At 35.4% G+C, this 12,983-nt stretch overlaps 1 protein-coding gene across 1 annotated transcript in view; it reads left to right on the plus strand.

Annotated features, from left to right (window-relative positions):
• Nucleotides 1-12,983, plus strand: part of LOC119789880 (collagen alpha-1(XXIV) chain) — a 110,305-nt gene that overhangs the window by 31,816 nt on the left and 65,506 nt on the right. The window contains exons 7-13 of the mRNA XM_038295067.1: nucleotides 390-443; nucleotides 2,798-2,842; nucleotides 6,147-6,200; nucleotides 6,528-6,572; nucleotides 9,240-9,293; nucleotides 11,263-11,307; nucleotides 12,878-12,931. Of these exons, the coding sequence (XP_038150995.1) occupies nucleotides 390-443; nucleotides 2,798-2,842; nucleotides 6,147-6,200; nucleotides 6,528-6,572; nucleotides 9,240-9,293; nucleotides 11,263-11,307; nucleotides 12,878-12,931 (351 nt within the window). The remainder of the gene's footprint in view (nucleotides 1-389; nucleotides 444-2,797; nucleotides 2,843-6,146; nucleotides 6,201-6,527; nucleotides 6,573-9,239; nucleotides 9,294-11,262; nucleotides 11,308-12,877; nucleotides 12,932-12,983) is intronic.

Below are 12,983 nucleotides of genomic sequence, written 5' to 3' on the forward strand. Positions count from 1 at the left end.
TTTCACTTGGCATTACACTGCTTTCAGTTTTAGAGATCGTCTATAATTTCTTCTTCACTTTATGACTTTATTTAAATTATATTTCCATCCTTATTGGTTTTAGTCTTCCGTTTCATTAATTGTATTTATTTGGATAGCGCTCATTATGTTACTTAATCAAAAGCAGCAATGCTTAATATGAATATGACTGATAAGGGAATACTGATTATAGGATAATTTCCTCTTTTGTCCTAAGCAGCCTTACAAAGCCTACTGTAAGCAGCCTAACAATAAATAATGAATTTTGCTTTCTTTAGTATATTTGGTTGCTCACAGCAGCTGTTTTGTGTTCTATTGCCTTAAGTTTAAAAATTTATTTTAAAATGTAGTTTATGTGTTTGTGTTGCTAGGGTGACAGAGGTCCACCCGGCCTACCTGGACCTAAGGGATTTCCAGGACCACCGGTAAGATTGAATATATCTGGGTTTTTCTGGTTTTCGGCATCATTTAATATCAGGGGGAGAAAAACATCAGCCTTCAAATCTTTGGCAAACCTTGCTTTAAAAATTGATCGATTAGCTATGAAAACAAAAATCACTTGTTAATGTTCTCCACAGTTTATGAAAAAGAGTGATAGAACAAGCTGAAAGGTTTTTAGTTTTCTACATTGTTTTATTTTGGCCAGATGTTGTCACAAGTGCTTAAGCATTTCACTCATGTCAATATGCATTACACACCACAACTCACAATCTTATTATCTGCCTGTTGTCAGTGTCTGACTTAGATGGATTGGGTGTTAAAAGTGTTTCTGGCTTGAACCACCTAAGTTCAGATCGGTGCTGATATTGATGTTATTTTTTGGTTCCTTGTTCTTCCCATAAAGCAAGTGGTCCCTGTTTAAAATCTATGTGTATAGGTTCTTATTGTTGCTTACCTTATCTTTACCCTTCCAGGAAACCACACTGCTGTTTACTGTCATTTAGACCAATATACCCTCCGCTCTAATTCCGTAAAAATTCAAAAAATCCACTGGACTTGGTTTTCAAGATTTGAAGACGTTTCGCCACCTCTCCAGGAAGCTTTCTCAATTCAAATGTCTGGATCCGCAGTGAGTTTGAGTCTTATATAGACAACGCCTTGTATCGCTTGGAAACATGCAATGGTAACCGATGAATGGGTCGTTAGTTCTTAACGACCAACCCTTAATAATCATAGACAGGTTTCAGGTATTACAGGAGACAATCCCCCCCTTAATGGCAATCCCCCCTTTAACGACCGACCCCTAGAATCATAGACAGGTTCAGATATTACAGGCTAACGATGGAACTAACGACCCATTCATCGGTTACCATTGCATGTTTCCAAGCGATACAAGGCGTTGTCTATATAAGACTCAAACTCACTGCGGATCCAGACATTTGAATTGAGAAAGCTTCCTGGAGAGGTGGCGAAACGTCTTCAAATCTTGAAAACCAAGTCCAGTGGATTTTTTGAATTTTTACGGAATGACTATGACCTGGATGACTGAGAACCTTCATCAGCCTCCGCTCTAACTTTATTGTTCTCAGCTATTTTCTAAGAAAATGACTGGCTTGTTGCACTTTACACCAAAGTGAGCTCTTCTATTGAATGTAAAGGTTCAAGCTTCAAAGCTTCATTTGAAAGCAAGTCAGTACTCAGTTTTATTGTTCAGGAAACTCTCATTACTTCAGAAATAAACTGACCTTTTGGTATTTGGGAGTCACATCAAAGAACAAAACAAAATTTCCTTATGGACTAAATATTTAATTTAGAGAATTATATCAATGTTTAGTTCATAAGTAAAAGTTGTCTATTTACAGACAAGCAATATTTTACATCACTTGATGCACCACTATTTGTTTTCTCATTTGCACTGAAAAAAGGGACTTTTTGTTGTTTTTTTGGTCCTGTAAATATTACCTTTGTTTTATTGTAAAAAATATTGCTGATTGCCATGTAAGGGCCTTTAATTCAAAATGAGATGTTTTATTTTTATGGTTTCTTAGAATTAATTTGTAATCTATACCCATCAAAAGACATTTAAGTCGTCTTACCAAATAGGAATTAACAAAACCATTGAAATAAGTTCCCAGCTTAACAGACACAAGTAGTATGTAATTGGATATTAGGAGTAAACCTGGTGCTTTTTTCTTGCTGACCATGTTTAGGTCAGAAAAAGAAAACATTTATTTGCTAGCTGCACGGTGGAGCAGTTCATGGCACTGGTCCAGGGTCATTCTGCATGGTGTTTTTATGTTCTCCCCATGCCTACATGAGTTCTCTCCGGGTACTCCCACTTCCTCCCACAGTCCAGAAACATGACTGTTTGGTTATTTGGCTTCTCTAGATTCTCCTTGTGTGATACTAGCAAAACAATAGTAAATTTTTTTGTTGATAAGATAAATTTAGTAGTACAATTTAATCTTTAGTAAGTAAAAACAACTTAATTTTTATTGACTGAGATTAATAAGAATTTCTATGTGAAAAATCTTACCCAGTTTTTTGTCTAAGTAAATAGTATTTACATTTTTTTTCAGTGTGCTTGTACATTTGTAATATTTAGCATTTAATGGTGAGCCTTGATACTGCTCAATATATTAAGCAGCAAAATTAAAGGAACAACTTTTGCAAACATATTATCTTCTTAATGGATGTTAACCAAGCAATATCATCATATATATCATTTTATAAATTGGAACAATTATTGTTGAGTTACTTGTATAACTTTCCAGTTTGTTCTGCTCTGTTTTTTTTTTCTTTTTTAATATAGTTAAAACATTTTCACTTTTTTTTGAAGGGTCCTAAAGGTTATCAAGGTGAACCTGGCCCACCAGGGGAACAAGTAAGTATTTCCTTTTTTAATTTAGTCATGATTGTGATAAAACAAATCAGATTTGACAAAGCATGGGCTGGCTAATTTGAGTTATAATCCCTTCTGGTCTTGGAATTGTAAACTGGCAGAGTTTAAAGTAATGAGTCACACAAAAAAATTGTATCTTGTACATATTGAAAGAACAATAAGAAAAAAATAAGAGTTCTAAATAAATTAATATTGCTGGAGATTCCCAATAATCCCAGGTTGAAAACAGTGATTACATTTTATGCAAGTCACATTTCGTGCTCTTGAAGAAGCTGGAAATTGCTCATTCTGTGGTTCTCCCTTTTTTGCTCTCTTCATTTTACCCAAATTAACAAAGTCCTTATCAGTTATGTTGAAAAAAATGTTGAAAATAAATCGTAGTCGACAAACCTCCTTATTCACATGTTCACTTAGATTTTCCCGTTGCATGTTTATATTTATGGATTGCATCTACAAATATTAAAAATATTTTCAATTCAAACGATAGATATAAAATTAAACAATGGCTTAAATCATATTATAGGTCATCAAATCAGTGTCAGTTTAGTCTGTTAAAAGGGCTGCCTGTAGGAAATTTAAATGTCCAGCAGGTCACACAATATCAATACAGTTTACAAATGTGTCAAAACGCTTCATGAGGCCTCATGAACCCATCACTAACGGACAGTCTTATCCCAAAAAACAAAATAATCTTTCAGTTATCTAGCCTTTGATGAGTTTGCGTAAAACTTTTCAAAGTTTCTATCTTACCTGTTCGCGAATAGCGCAACATACTAGTCTCTGTCAATAAAATTGTCTGTAGGGATATTGAATATTCCACCAATAACAGCACCCCTTGGTGCTGCGTCACTCTGACATATGACCAATTGGATGAGACTCCCGAAAAATGTGAGTTTAGCTCGAGATTACGTAACACAGTAGAAGGGGAATTTCGGTCAAGATGGGATCAACAAATTTTGAACATTTCAGCCAACAACAGGCCGTATGATGTGTCCTTCTTTTAGTAAAGTCCATACAATGTAAAACTGTACAGCTGGCTAGCTAAAAGCCTGCTAGTGATACCAATGCTATCCTTGGTGTCAAAGTAAAAACAATATCATAAATAGATACATGGATTAATTAGTTCTTACCTTGATGCTTAATCTCTTTTGGGTTTGTAATAAATGGAAATGTTATTTTTCCTCGATGACCCGATAGCAGGTTGTGGGGTGGATTAAGTGGAACTCAGAGTTGCTTTTAATCAGTTTAATTATCATCACTTGGTCTTAAACCAAGCTCTATTATTTAGCTGCCTTAATTGTCGTTTTCTGATTGGTCAGTGATTTTGCCAACACATGGCTCCATGGTTTATGTCTGCTTATCACGCCCGACCTTGGCCTTACATTTAGGCTTAAAAAGGACTATCGGAACACTATCAGGATGGATAACCTTATCATGATTAAATGCCTTTTTGGGTCATATAACATCACTCTGCACCTTCAAAGTCATAAACCTATGGCCTGTTCCACCGTTGAGGATGTCCCACTGATGCTTACCAAAGCTAGAGCATGGCAGAGCATGTCTGGAGACAGATCCTCAATTTCTTTAGTAAGGCACTGGTCATCTTATAGATGTGATTGGGGGCAATATAATATTGGAAATCTGCCCTGTGTTCCAGTTCCTAAAGAAGTAAATCATGCTTTGTTAAAGGAATAGTACACCCAAAACATGATTAGCCTTCATTTTCTACTCACCCCCATGCTGAACAACACTCTGGAGTACTTTTTTGATATCTCAAATACATCTGGAGATCTGGGAGGCTTCTTGCTGTCTGCTGACATTCAAATAATGGAGGTCTATGGCGCCCGAGGCAGAAAGGTCCATAAAAGTCCACAAAAAACGTGTCAATATTCCTCCATACTGCTCGTCCAATGTATTCCAAGTGTCCTGAGTGGGTAGCATCCAGAATTTACTCGAAACGAAGTCATTTAGAATGTTTTTAGAGCATAAACAGTAGTGTATAGGATTTCCTGAAAGCGCGCACATGTGCGTTCACGACGCTACGGAAACCGCGGCAGACCAAACCAGATGAAAGTGCGCATTCAGCTCGGCAAAGAACTCATGCTCTTCCTCAACACTGAAGTCCTCAGACATTTTTCTTTCGTTGTTTCTTTCTTTGCATAGGTAAACAGCACAATTCTTCTTCTACGCTTGCATTATTGGCAGAGCAGACGCTGAATGCGCACTTTCATCTGGTTTGGTCTGCCGGCTTCCGTAGCGTTGTGAACGCGCATGTGTGCGCTTTCAGGAAATCTGCTCTAAAAACATTCTAAATGACTTCGTTTCGAGTAAATTCTGGATGCTACCCACTCAGGACACTTGGAATACATTGGACGAGCAGTATGGAGGAATATTGACACGTTTTTTGTGGACTTTTATGGACCTTTCTGCCTCGGGCGCCATAGACCTCCATTATTTGAATGTCAGCAGACAGCAAGAAGCCTCCCAGATCTCCAGATGTATTTGAGATATCAAAAAAGTACTCCAGAGTGTTGTTCAGCATGGGGGTGAGTAGAAAATGAAGGCTAATCATGTTTTGGGTGTACTATTCCTTTAAGCTTGTCAAAGTACATGTTGGCCTTCATTGTTTCCCCATTGGGCAGTTGCTGGGTTCTTCATCAATTCCAAGTATTTCCCGGCTGGAGGAGAATCCTCCCCACCTCGTTGCTGCCTTATAAACTTGACAATGTCTAAATATTTTTATCTTATGACCAAAATAGACCTTGGGTCTATCTCAGTCAGAACTACCAAGGCATGTGGGTTGTGTGACCACTATTTTGACCGCATCTGATGATAAACCATGTTCGCTGTGTTCTTGTTGCCAACAGGAAATTTAAACATTTATTCAATCTTTGCAAGGGCTAAATTGTCTCTAACGTTTATAACTTCACTATGATTCAGAAAGTTATTTCAAAATATTAAAAAAATGTGAGTTGTATATCCACTTTTGTGAGTTGTAGTATTACCATTTTACCTCCAAGTGCTAACAAATAATGTTACTGGCAGTTTTGAAAAAAAAGAGAAAAAAAAAAAACAGCAGGAGGGGGATGGGGCTGGTTAGAGCTTTCCAGGAAGCAACAGTTAGTAGACAGGGTTGTCTGGACTGAACAGTGCATGTTTTATTCTTGCAGACACTACTAGCAGAAGTCTGTGTTTCTCCTATTACAGTTCATCCCTTCCACCTAATCTCATCATTCACTGTTTATTCACTTTCTCTCTCTTGTGATCCTTTTTTTTCTTTCTGAAGGGCATACCAGGACCTCCAGGGGAGTCAGGAGCTGCAGGTTACCCTGGCAGGCAGGTGCAGTGAAAAACACAAAGAACATTCCTCAATGAATTTTTCAAACCTTGTATTGTTCTACCAAACATTAAACCTTCCCCTGATGCTCTCTACTGTGCTGTTCTGTACACATGACAGAATCTCTGTTTTGTTTTTTTGTTTTTTTTAATAAGAATGATTTAAATCTTGCCATATTCACGGTAGGTTTTTTAACCACCTGCCAATGTCTGTGTTTTTTTGCATATGAAGGAATAAAATTGTGGTTAGAACTTTTTTTTTTGTATCACAGTGAGGTTTATTGTCCTTTAAAAATGTGGTATTTTGATCTAAACCTTGTTTTTCTTTCAGGGCTTAGCTGGGCCAGAAGGTAGCCCTGGACCTAAAGGTGTACGTGTAAGTAAATTTCCACTTTCATTTTTTCCTCTTTGCTTCTACAGGTTTGGATTTAACGGTTTATTTCCTGGAAGGTTAAAAAAAGTGTCAGGTGCTTAACTTTGCCCCATAGAGAAGGATCAGGATAATACTAGCATTTTCATCACCCTGCCTTATGGGAGTCATGTGAGGACTAGTGTGACATCGGGTTGTCATTCTGAGCCCTGACTTGTTCTTGTCATTGCAGCTCATTCTTCACAGAGAAATTCCCTAGCAAAACGGAAAGATAGAGAATGGAGGATGAAGGAAAACAGATTAGGGAGAGTATGAAGGCAGAGAGTAAGGATAGATAAACGAGCTGGTGAAAGAAAGGGACTTTATGTAGAGAGCTGCTACTGGGAGAGAGAGGATAGCTGTGATTACTTTCAGGCTAAGGGTGACATGCTGAAAAGGATGGAAAGAGCTTTGATAAGGCTGAAGTGTAAGAGAAAGCGACATGCTGAGTTAGATATGGTAACAAAAATGAAATCAACATTTTGTAAAATAGTTTTGTATTTCTTTCATTTTAGAAAAATCCAGCTTAATTTAGCAATTTTTTGGAAGACCAACATAAAGTACCACAAACTATAAAGTAAAAATTACTATTTTATTCTGATACCTAAAATTACTAATCAGTAATATGGTCATTTTGTTCTCCTGAATTCTCACTTGGAGAAATGACAAGGATGCCCATCAGACTCAGGACTCAGATTGGGAAACTTTTAGAGCAAGTTAAGTTTACTTCCCAGTCCAGCTGCAAGTATTAAGTTAAGTTGCTGATTTCAATGATCACTTCTGGTAGTTTGTATCTCTTTAAACAAGTGAAATAGATACTGCTATAAATATCTTCTGAATGTTTTAATTTTACTGGTATTGGCCTCTAACACAGGGCTGCACTGTCGTGCACTGGGTAGGTAGCACTGTTTCCTCTCAGCAGGAACGCCCTGGATTCAAAATGTTCTCCCTGTGCATGTATGGCTTCTCTCTGGGTACTCAGGCTTCCTCCCACAGTTAAAAAACATGATTGTTAGATTAATTGGCATCTCTATATTATCCTTAGGTGTGTGTGTGTGTGTGTGTGTGTGTTTTTTGGTTGTATGTCTTTCTGGGTCTCTGTGTTACCCTGTTTTAGACTAGCGACCTCACCTGGGTTTACCTGCCTTTTGCTTGTAGACTGCTGCCTACAAACTAAACAAAGTGTGAATATAGCCATTCTAACAAAACCAATAGCGCATAAATTAAATATTGCGTAGCTAGATTGTAAAACTATATCCCAAGTAAGGAAGAGTAAGGAAGTAAAATAAAAATGATATGGATTATAAAATTGTTGATGGAAAGGTCTCTAAATTCCAGTTTGCAGTTGGCTACACCCCGAAAACAGTCCTCATGTGAAAGAAGCTGCTGTGACTAGATGAAACAAAAAATCTTTTTTTTTTTTCAAAAAGTGCAGCAGTGGGCATTAAAAGATGCATTGTAAACCTGAACACATGATTTCAACATTAAGATAAATGGCAGTGGGATGATGTGGGGATATTATAGTCTTCAGCAGTGTCAAAGTGACAAAACATGTAGATGTGATAATCGAAGCACAATCTAAATAATAATAAAGTGTGAAAAGACTTGTTTTCATTTTAATAAATTATTTTCATTCTTTCTGACTAAGCTTGAGCTATTTTGCAGTTAAGAAGACTGAATTTCATAAATGTTCAAAGCTGGCAGTGTACCTCAAAACACTTGTAGCTGTGACTAAAGCAGAAGGTAGTTTTACAAAATATTGTATCAAGGATTTAATACATATACAAATCACTCTTTTCAGATTTTTACTTGTTAAAAAAGCATCTATGATATTTATACTTCTTCGTGTTATGTTTTTCTAGCATACAGTAGTAAGCAGTATAGTTGATTGTTTTAGTGTGTTCCCTGAAACCTGAATCTTTTTAAAAATCACTCTGTTGTTATACATATATATATATATATAAATATATATATATATATATATATATATATATATATATATATATATATATATATATATATATATATATATATATATATATATATATATTATATATATATATATATATATATATATATATATATATATATATATATATATATATATATATATATATATATATATATATATATATATATTTGTTGGCTGCAGCTTTATAGTACCCTTTGCATATTGCTTAGTCGTCATAATTTACTCACAGTGACTAAACTGAAGATCATGAGCTCAGGAGATTTTAATTAGAACAATTTAAATGCATAAGAAATAGCTCAATAACAGGATGTTGTTGGTTTTATTCTTAATACATAATTTTTTTTCGAGGCTTTATACGGTGGACCAAAAACTAAGCCTTGCTTTGGCTTAGTCACATGTTTTAAACAAAATTTTTAATATGTGACATAAATAAACAAAAACTCACAGATACCTCCTCTTGGCAAGGGGCAGCCAAGAACTGAGAAACAAAAATTAAAAACTAAAAGAATTTGTTTTGTTTGTATAAAACTGAGTTTTTTTTATACCTGTACTGTAGTTATTTAGTCTTCACTCCCCCAATTAGATATTTTCTCAAAGTTTTGTATAATTTGTTCATATTGAACCAATGTTAAGTTTTTTTTTTTTATTTTGCTTTTTTTTAGGGTTTCATTGGGCTTCCTGGCGTTTCTGGTCCACCAGGGCTGGAGGGCGAGAAAGTAAGTGTTTTTATTACACGCATTTAAAGACAGGAGACTTTTTTTTTCTAGGTCTGTCATTCAATTTGAATAAATATTTTCTCTTTCAGGTCGGTAGAGATTAGCTTGTTGTTATTTTTAGTACCAGAATAATAATTTTTATTTTTTATTTCTTTTACAAGCTTCATGTAATAAGATTACTGTAAACATGTGAGACAGCCCAGATAACGATGTCATTTTTATAAGATAATTCAGTGTTTAATTTAATTGAACGTCACAATGTATTTTAAGGCAACACCTTAAATAGACTGCTTCTTTTTTTTAAAACACCAGTTATGAGAGAATTTTTGTTTTTAATCATTCACAAACTAAGCAAACAATAAATTTTGCCCTCAACCAGGCTGTATAATTTTGGGTGGCCCAAAGATTAAACTATTTTGTGAGGGAACAGGATTGCCTCTGGGAATTGAGCTACAGCAAACATTACAGTTAACATGCATTAGTGGCCTGACTTGTTCAAATTACTCGCCAAGTAAATGAGCAGGTAGCAGTGGCACTAGAGGAACTGGCTTACTTGACTGACAAGTATGTCGCACAAGTAAGTGTTGTCAAAGAAACCGCTCAGGAATCCCTTGAATGAAGTCCGGTTGATCTAGACTTTATCTGAAATATTGTCCTGTAAGACATGACTAACAAATTTCACCACTTAATACTTTAGTCAAGGCCAGTAAAACCTACACACTATATGGTGATGTTTAATTTGTTACTAGATGTCCAGTCAGGCTAGTATCATGTGCAAAACTGTGCAAGAATATGAGGTCGATATTTTTCTGGAACAGTCATCTGATTTAATCTGTGCACTCAAGTCAGGAGACAAAGACCTAAACAACAGAGCAAAATGCCAATTTCAACAAAATATTTCACTGTGGATATGTATCCATTTTTGTCAAAAACAGAAAAAAAAAGCTTTTTATTGATAGATCGTTATGTTGCACTTTGATTGATATCTCTATTTATGTCTGTTTTACAGTAGAGTTGTTTATATAAAGTGTGGCCATAATGACCAAGACAAATTGACCATTTTACAAGCCCATGTACTTATCATTGCATAGGTACCAAACTAATGGGGATGTCAGTAACCTCAGGTAGAGAAAAAAACTTGCACCAGCATAAATCTGAACAAATAACAGAAAGTCCTAACTGCTTAAATCCTTTTCTTGTGTTATTTACTGTACTTATTGATGTTAGTGGAATAGATCAGATGAATGTGAAGTTTATTTCTAAATGCAACCAAGAATACCTCCATGATTCTATGATTATATTTTTTCCCTCTTGCATCCCTATCTTAATTGGTCCTCCAATTCTTCCTCCACCCCACGATAACCAGCAATAGAGTAGCACTAAGAATATTAACTGTTTGACCAAATACCCAAAATAGATCTTAATTGTATTGTGGGTCATACAATCTTTTTAGAACTGGTGGGAACAATGATGTATATTTGAAAAAAAAAAAAAAAACACAAAAAATTATGAAGGCTTGTTCATGTGACACATTCTTCTCACTTATCTGGAGATTTTTTTCTTCCTCTATAAAATATGATAAGTTTGCTATGTCACACTAACTACAGAACCTATATGTATCTTGAAGCATTTATTGCATATAGGGATATACGTGTTAAATCTTTTCTAAAACCTTCTTCTTTCTTCACTTGCTTTGATATTATCCAGCCTAAGAAAATCAAAGATCCATTGCTCAATCTGTTCCTGTCTGTTATTTTGCAGTATATTCGGACCTGATCAAATTCTTCTTGTTTGATAAACAAAATGCTTTTTGAAATCCTCATATAGTAGTTATTTATGCTATATGGAGCATTTCTCATTTAGGATACTTTTCTTAACTTTTTTAATTATGAAAATTAGAAACTTTCCCAATGTCGGTTCTTTAATATAGAGGGTTTGAGTAATTTTTTGGCTTGTTTGTCTTTTCCAGGGCATTCCTGGTCCTGTTGGAAAACCTGGACCCAAAGGAATACACGTAATACTGACCAAGTTTTGTTTTTGCCTGTTTTTTTTTTGTTTGTTTTTTTAATCTTCTGTAAGCATATGTTTGTGAATCAGTGAAGTGCTTTCTATGTAAGCACCTAATTGAATAAAAAGATTGAGGAACCTAAAGTCAATACATCCCTGTAGCACTGAAACAGTTTGCATATGCAAACAGAACTACAACTAGTTAAAATAGGTACATTTAATAAGCACAAGCTTTAATGGCTCAACTGGAAAAGAAATACTGCAGCATTATGATAAATACAAACACATATTCTTGGTTGGTTTATCATTGTGGTTGATGCATTAAAGAAAAGCATAGCTAAAGGTTTCTGTTTTATTTCAAGTTCTTGTTTTAAACATCTAAATCTATGTGACATGTTCATTTTTCTTCCCCGTACTGAATAGTTGCCAGATTATGTCTAGGCTTCTTGGTCACAAATATTTGTTCAGAACTGAAACATGAAGTCATCAATAACTCATTAAATGTTTCCAAATATTATGACCAATTTAGACATATATTTCCTAAAGCAGCATTTTTTTCTACCCCCTAAAATATAAACTAAAATCAAAGGTTGGGTATATTTTCATTTTGTGAGATTATGCCCTTGTACTCAAAATTATTGAGCCTCTCTTAATTAGTGGTGCCAGTAATTGGTTGGGGCAGCACACATCTGGTTGCACACATCCTGTGTCTATCATTAATCAAGCATCAGTTTTACATAGAGTCCATGCTAAATCATAAAGGAGGTAACATGTCTGATGTGATGTATAGTGTTTACTAGGGGTGGGTATTGGCAAAGAAGTCACGATTCGATTCGAATCACGATTCACATGCCACGATGCGATTCTATCACGATGCATCACGATACTTGAAATATTGCGATGCATTGTGATATTTTCACTGAACACTGTAAGAAAAAGATACAGCCCTTACCAGTGGCTGACTGGCTGGGTGTGATCTGGATAGTGTCTTCAACTGATACATAACTGAAAGCAACTGAATTCATACATAGCTGTATTTATTGAAATTACTTTTGGAGGTGTTGCCATGAAAACAAATACTGGACAGAAATATTACTATTACTGGCATGGACACACCAACAAAAAGATCTTAGGATTCATCAAACTTAAAATAACAAAATGAGGATAATCAGTCCGGACATGCTTATGACACAAAGCAGCAGGCGTCAACACATCCGCAGCGACTTCTGCTGGACTGGAAGTTGTATTCCACTTGGTTTGATTGATGTGCGCCAACCATTAATGTATTTTATTTGTTCATTTTTTTTTTTTTAATAATCGATTCTTGCCTTCAAGAATCGATTCAGTAGATCACAAAAATTAGAATCACGATTCATCGATTTGACGATTATTTTGCACACCCTTAGTGTTTACACTGTATAAATTATACAAAGACTAGCTGAAATTACTTAAAAGCTGCACATTTTACAAATGCTTCTTGTCTTGATGTGCACATTGTAAACAGTATGTACAGTATCCACAAATGTGTTGCCTTTTTTTAGGTTTTTAAAAAGTAATATGACGTGTGTCTTTCACAGGGTGTGGTAGGAGATGTAGGAGAGAGGGGAAGTCCTGGTCCAGATGGCAACCAGGTGAGAACACTGATCTTTCAAGCACCTGTGGATGGGTATTAAATATTGCCGC

The sequence above is a fragment of the Cyprinodon tularosa genome, unplaced genomic scaffold, assembly GCF_016077235.1.
Source record: "Cyprinodon tularosa strain WSP-4 unplaced genomic scaffold, ASM1607723v1 ctg35, whole genome shotgun sequence".
NCBI classification, from domain to species: domain Eukaryota; kingdom Metazoa; phylum Chordata; class Actinopteri; order Cyprinodontiformes; family Cyprinodontidae; genus Cyprinodon; species Cyprinodon tularosa.